Genomic DNA, 7,313 nt, shown 5'->3' with positions numbered 1-7,313 from the left:
GAGTAGGGGAATTATTGAAAAGGTTGAAAAGGGGAGGGGAAGGAAGGAAGAAAATTAACAAATGTTAATTCATGCAGAATTCCGAAGTAAGAGATGCATATGTGATAGTCAATGGGTTTACGTATTGGACTTTTATTATATATTTAGATATTTCATTCATATTTGATGAACGTAATAAATAATTAATTTAAAAAATTCTGTAAATGAATTTAGAATTATTTCATATATCCAGAGATTTACTTGGAATTCTGTAAAACGATATTAATGTATGTATTGTCTACACGTTTCAAAACAACAGCACACTTATATATATATATATATATATAAGTTTTCAAATATAAAATATATGCATTGAAATATGTGATAAATGTATTGAAAAATATATTATATATGTTTTCAAATATATAATATATGTATTGAAATATTAATTAGATATGTATTGAAATATATGATATGTGTATTGAAATATATGATAAATGTATTGAAATATACATGATATACATTATAAAAATATATGATTTATATCGTACGTAAATATATGACATATTATATTTAATATATGAGATATAAAATATACAAATGTTAAGTCCAGGAAAGTTGAAAAATGAAAGTTAAAGTTTAAAAATGACTATTAGAAGATCAAATGAAAGTTAAAGTTTAAAAATGACTATTAGAAGATCAAATGAAAGTTTAAGTTTAAAAATGACTATTAGAAGATCAAATGAAAGTTTAAGTTTAAAAATGACTATTAGAAGATCAAATGAAAGTTTAAGTTTAAAAATGACTATTAGAAGATCAAATGAAAGTTTAAGTTTAAAAATGACTATTAGAAGATCAAATGAAAGTTTAAGTTTAAAAATGACTATTAGAAGATCAAATGAAAGTTTAAGTTTAAAAATGACTATTAGAAGATCAAATGAAAGTTTAAGTTTAAAAATGACTATTAGAAGATCAAATGAAAGTTTAAGTTTAAAAATGACTATTAGAAGATCAAATGAAAGTTTAAGTTTAAAAATGACTATTAGAAGATCAAATGAAAGTTTAAGTTTAAAAATGACTATTAGAAGATCAAATGAAAGTTTAAGTTTAAAAATGACTATTAGAAGATCAAATGAAAGTTTAAGTTTAAAAATGACTATTAGAAGATCAAATGAAAGTTTAAGTTTAAAAATGACTATTAGAAGATCAAATGAAAGTTTAAGTTTAAAAATGACTATTAGAAGATCAAATGAAAGTTTAAGTTTAAAAATGACTATTAGAAGATCAAATGAAAGTTTAAGTTTAAAAATGACTATTAGAAGATCAAATGAAAGTTTAAGTTTAAAAATGACTATTAGAAGATCAAATGAAAGTTTAAGTTTAAAAATGACTATTAGAAGATCAAATGAAAGTTTAAGTTTAAAAATGACTATTAGAAGATCAAATGAAAGTTTAAGTTTAAAAATGACTATTAGAAGATCAAATGAAAGTTTAAGTTTAAAAATGACTATTAGAAGATCAAATGAAAGTTTAAGTTTAAAAATGACTATTAGAAGATCAAATGAAAGTTTAAGTTTAAAAATGACTATTAGAANACATTTCGTAATATCTATAACATCAAACAAACTTTAGTTCTCAACACTGGTCAATGATTTTATGGAGGGGGGAGGAATGGAGATTTAAATTTTAATATTATAACTCTTTGATGTTTAGGATTTTTATTGTAAATTGTTAAATGAAATACTTACAAAGGTTTGGACTGCTGATAGACAGCTCCTGGTCCTTGATCAGAGCAGTGTGGAGGAGCACAGTAAACCTGTCCAGTGTATTCATGAACCCGGAGACAAACTTACTCCGGAGTAGATCTGGCAGGTCCTGCCAGGCCTCCAGGTTCTCAACCTCCAGGAGAACGGACCCAACCTTGAGCAAACTCTGGGCAACCTCTACGACCATGGCCTCCCTCTGCTCCGGGGTTGGGATTGTGTTCATCTGGAACTCCATCTTCTCCGTGATGATGGTGAGAGCGGAGATGATGGACATGATGTCTCCACCGTAGAGATGGTTCGCAGAGACATACTGAACCAGGTCAGTGGAGATGGTTACAATAGAATCAGATCTACGTAGCTCACTGATAATCTTCTTGGTCCAGAAGGACTCACATTCGCTGAGGTCCGGAAAGAACGTGGACCAGGTACTTTCTCCACTGCTAGTGGACCGACACTCCCAGCGAGCCAATCCTGTGGTCCCTGGGGGGCAGGACTGTTGGGCCATTGTGCCCTGTGGGGTCCAGGACCAAGATAAACCTCGAATAGTTCTGGGTGGGCATTTTGACACAAGATAGATCTAGGAGTTCTCCGTCACAGGAGTAGGAGGTATTCATCCCTCCTACGGACCTATATCCTCCACCTCGAGATACTCCGAAAACTCCTAAAATAAAAAATAAAAGTAAAGGTACTGTAGTCATAATTTCACGTGATCCTCCATTAGCAAACTTGCTTTCCTGGCTCACAACCTTTTTCTCATCAAACATTATACAAATATCCTTGTCTTTATTTTAACAAATTTAATAGCTATGTATTTAACTATGTAAAATCGCAGATTTATGCCCCCCCCCAAAAAAAAAGATATTGATTGGTATGTAAACCCTTCAGTTGTCATTGGTCTTTAATAGCTTTAAAAGTTTATAAGTGTATTTTTCATTTTTATTTGCCATACTACATATGTCAATAAAGGATCTAAAGGATCTATCTTGTTCTATTCTCTATAGTCCTGTTGTAGCGAAGTTTGTAAAAAAATGTTGTTTTGATTTATAGATCCAATAATTCCTTCCCTCTAAACATCGATGCATCAGGAAGATTAAATTTTAGAAAAGAAAATAAAGAATTTTGGTTCAATTATTCAAAATGGCAGAAAATTGAAATTTAGGTTACAAAGTTTTTATCTCTCCACTGGTAAAAAGTGGCATTTCAATTTATTGTTAGGGAGGAGTTAGACATGAAGGTATTCTTCTTCTTCTTCTTATTCTTCTTTAGTTCAGTTTAGTTTAGCTTTAGTTGCATAAAATACATGCTCGAAGGGACTGTTCACGTCATTTTATGTGACACTTCATTTATAAAGTGAAGTGTTCTTTTTCACAACGCACTGGTACTCTCTCAAGCTTTGTTTGAAAAAAAATTGATAGGAAGATTGATTTTTTATTGTAGTTTCTCATTTCGTTTTTTTAATTACAGAAATCATGGAGGAAATTGATATATTCAGTCTCTGAACTTTTCAGTTTTCTTTACAAAGACGAGAATCAGCAACTTTGTTTTGATTAGATTTTGTTCTTTTTAAAGTTTGTCTTTCTTATCAAAAGCTTTTCACACAATACACTTTATTAATTAATTTGTTTAACATCTTCAGTGTATAAACCAGTACCATAAAAAAATAAAATGCCAACCCAAACTTGTTCACTGTAATCAGTGCAAATGTAGGTTGTAGTGTACCGTGGTGTAATGTAGTGTACTGTACTATACTGTACTGTATTGTACTGTGGTGTAATGTACTGTACTGTACTGTACTGTACTGTAATAATTGTTCCTGAAAGTTCTGTAAATCTATATATTCTCCGAATCCCTGGATTTCCATAAACATGCATAAACATTCTTATTCTCTAAGCACATTCACCATCTATTCACTGCACAGTGTTCAATCTAAACACTTTCAGAAGGGGTAGGGTAGTATGACTTTTTTTTAAAGAGAACTAGAAAATGGAAAATACCTTTCTTCTGTAAACTCTCTAAAGTATATATTTTATATATGTTCATTTATTAATTTTATTGCTCCCTGAGCTCTCTTTAGTTAATTACCAAATAAACCCAGAGTGCTCTAAAGCTATGGGTTGCAAAATTAGTCCGGATTTAATTCTTATTTTCTCCAGCTTTACAATTTTAAAATAAAATACATAGCTATTATAAAACTTAAAATCTATAAAAGAAACTAGTCAGCTATCATAAACTTGTCAATCAATTGGGATGATAATGTTAAAATTTAACAGAAAGATAAAAACTAAGGATGATGATACCTTGAACCAGCTGGAAAAAGACGACTAGAAGAAGCGAAGAAATCCATCCTTTACCACGATCTCTAATCCACATTCTGAAAAGAAAATAGTTAAAGGGACTGAGCGGGAATTTTAATTTATTTAATGGGATTGAAAACGCAATAAGTAACCCTTTATTTAGAAAATCGCATGTAAGATTCACAAATCAGGAGGAAAAAATCGTCGTTTTTCTATTCTACACAGTTGACAATAATCAAATAATCAATTTCAGTAAGAAAAATATACTTTTCTTTATCATCCTTGATAAGGGTTTAAAGGTTACCGTTGTAAATCAGACATGCCTCTGTTCAGATGGTTGATAACAGCTGTAGTCACTTTACGTGAGAAATCATTTTTTCGACATTGCACATTTGTGTTTCATAAGTTTCTTGAAAGTTGTTATTTTTCAATACAAGATTATGTTTACAGACAAAACTGTTAAATCAACGAAATAACATATCAAAATCTACAAAACAAGATTATGTTCACAGACAAAACTGTTAAATCAACGAAATAACATATCAAAATCTACAAAATAAGATTATGTTTACAGACAAAACTGTTAAATCAACGAAATAACATATCAAAATCTACAAAAATACAATTTTGTCAGCTCAGCATTGACTGGGTTTATTGCCCAATTTACTATTTATAACCATAAAGATAAATCTAGCTTTAAACTTTAGAATAGTTTTTATTTCAATTTATTCTTTAAACTTTGAAAGTACAGCTGTTACCATTATGCTAAAGCGTGGAGACAAAATGTAAAAGAATTCAAATTAAGTAATAATAATGATATATAAAGATATAGATAATTTATCATATAAGTTTTAGAAAACAGAATAAAAAGTATGGATAGGATTGAGAGGATGAATAGGAAGGATAGGAAGGATAGGATGTATAGGATTGAGAGGATGAATAGGAAGGATAGGAAGGATAGGAAGGATAGGATGGATAGGAAGGATAGGATGTATAGGAAGGATAGGACGGATAGGAAGGATAGGAAGGATAGGATGGATCGGATGGAAGGTTCAAATCAAGAGAATTCAATCAAATATTCTAGTCCTGAACTCTACACTCTACACTCCTCACTCAGCAAATCTTGAAGCAAATCTTGTAATAGAAAAGATTTTCTGAGGAGTAAATGAAATGTAAGATGGACATTTTCAATCTGATATAATTTCTCTTCCCTTCTCTACAAATCTGGGTTTCAATTCTAATATTTCTCCAGAAGTTCAAATATTTCTCCAGAAGTTTTAATATTTCTCCAGGAGTTTTAATATTTCTCCAGGAGTTCTAATATTTCTCCAGGTGTTCTAATATTTCTCCAGGTGTTCTAATATTTCTCCAGGAGTTCTAATATTTCTCCAGGAGTTCTGATATTTCTCCAGGTGTTCTAATATTTCTCCAGGAGTTTTAATATTTCTCAAGGAGTTTTAATATTTCTCCAGGTGTTCGAATATTTCTCCAGGAGTTTTAATATTTCTCCAGGTGTTCTAATATTTCTCCAGGAGTTCTAATATTTCTCCAGGAGTTTGAATATTTCTCCAGGTGTTCTAATATTTCTCCAGGAGTACTAATATTTCTCCAGGAGTTCTGATATTTCTACAGGTATTCTATTATTTCTCCAGGAGTTTTAATATTTCTCCAGGAGTTTTAATATTTCTCCAGGTGTTCTAATATTTCTCCAGGAGTACTAATATTTCTCCAGGAGTTCTGATATTTCTCCAGGTGTTCTAATATTTCTCCAGGTGTTCTAATATTTCTCCAGGAGTTCTAATATTTCTCCAGGTGTTCTAATATTTCTCCAGATGTTCTAATATTTCTCCAGGTGTTCTAATATTTCTCCAGGAGTTCTAATATTTCTCCAGGTGTTCTAATATTTCTCCAGGTGTTCTAATATTTCTTCAGGAGTTTTAATATTTTTCCAGGAGTTCTAATATATCTCCAGGTATTCTAATATTTCTTCAGGAGTTTTAATATTCTTCCAGGAGTTCTAATATTTCTGAAGGAGTTTTAATATTTCTTTAAGAGCTCTAATATTTCTCTAGGATTGCAAATATTTCTGCTTAGGAGACAACAGACATCTATTCATTAAAAATTGACATTTTTCTTTCAGAGGCTCAGAGCTAATATTTATCTCTAGAACTAGAAATATATTTATAAAATGTTTGACATATCTTTCATAGAGAACACATCTCTAAACTATTCTTATTTCCTGATAATAAATTTTAAATTTTAGAACATTGACTCTGACAACCAAATGGACATATCCAATTTTATAATATTTACATTGCCTTTTTTGTAATTACTTCTTTTTCGATTTATTTGAAAGTTCAAACCAAAGTTAACAATAATCTTTAGGTTTTTAGAAACGGTTATAATTTTATTAGATGAAATTATTTCTTTTTAAGACCAAAGCACCTAAAAACAAAAATCCAAAAGGTTAAAATTTTGCTTTTAGTTTAAACATTTCACCTTTTTTCTGAAATTGTCGTAGAAATTATTTCAACAACGTTAGAAGTTTATCAAATAATAGTTTTAAAATTCTTCGAGACATTTTAAACAAAGTTTATTAATTGTTTAAAAATTGATAAACTTTGAACATTCAAAATAAACATCTTTGCAATTTGATATTCAGGTTTTTATCAAAATATTTTGATAGTTTTGTACTTACTTGAAGAAATAAAGAATTAGTTTCTCATGATTTTATTCCTGTGATAACTGAGCAAGCATAATTACACTATTTAGTTCCACTACTGCTTTTATCACTTCCAAATTTAGATAAAATAATGCCACTGGATACAAATTTTACTATCTTATATACTGTTTTCACTGTGACTTGTATTATCTTTAGAATTGTCTGTTATGGGTTAGATCTGAAGAGGTTTATCTCCGAGCTTGATCTGAGTAAGGTTGGTTAGCTCCGACTATATGTTAGAGTAGAGGGTGCGGTACTGACTATATTATTTCTAAACGAGAAGAGCCGACCCGGCTCTCTTGCTAGGGACCCACAGCATATATATATCACATAGTTTCTCTAAGGCGAGGAAAATTCACCAGGAACCTTAATACTTTTTGTTTTCATTAAAAGTTTACTTTTGTTACATTTTGCAGGGATAGTGGAAGAAAGATACATCTAACCACCATAGTTTTGTAAACATAAAAATGTACTACAGTTTCTGGGAGGAAAATTAACCAAACTGGGCCTGAATAAGTTCATGTTTCGCCCAGAAATTGTAGATAACTTTTT

The 7,313-nt window shown here is 30.3% G+C and overlaps 1 protein-coding gene and 1 long non-coding RNA gene across 2 annotated transcripts in view; both read right to left on the bottom strand.

Annotated features, from left to right (window-relative positions):
- The window catches only part of LOC111714675 (adhesion G protein-coupled receptor B3), a 12,688-nt gene extending 10,372 nt beyond the window's left edge, over window positions 1-2,316 (bottom strand). Inside the window, exon 1 of the mRNA XM_023489831.1 lies at window positions 1,728-2,316. Within this exon, the coding sequence (XP_023345599.1) occupies window positions 1,728-2,250 (523 nt within the window). The 5' untranslated portion in view covers window positions 2,251-2,316. The remainder of the gene's footprint in view (window positions 1-1,727) is intronic.
- A 1-nt stretch (window position 2,317) lies between these two features.
- LOC111714676 (uncharacterized) lies at window positions 2,318-7,112 on the bottom strand. The gene is made up of 3 exons (XR_002768032.1): window positions 6,738-7,112; window positions 4,043-4,116; window positions 2,318-2,406 (listed from the first exon to the last, which is right to left on the bottom strand). It is a non-coding gene; the product is annotated as an uncharacterized LOC111714676 (long non-coding RNA).
- Between the last annotated feature and the right edge of the window lie 201 nt (window positions 7,113-7,313).

This window comes from Eurytemora carolleeae, unplaced genomic scaffold (assembly GCF_000591075.1).
Source record: "Eurytemora carolleeae unplaced genomic scaffold, Eaff_2.0 scaffold1422, whole genome shotgun sequence".
Taxonomy (NCBI): Eukaryota; Metazoa; Arthropoda; class Copepoda; order Calanoida; family Temoridae; genus Eurytemora; species Eurytemora carolleeae.
Note: the sequence above shows the minus strand (reverse complement) of the source record. Positions and strands in the feature narration are given on the sequence as shown.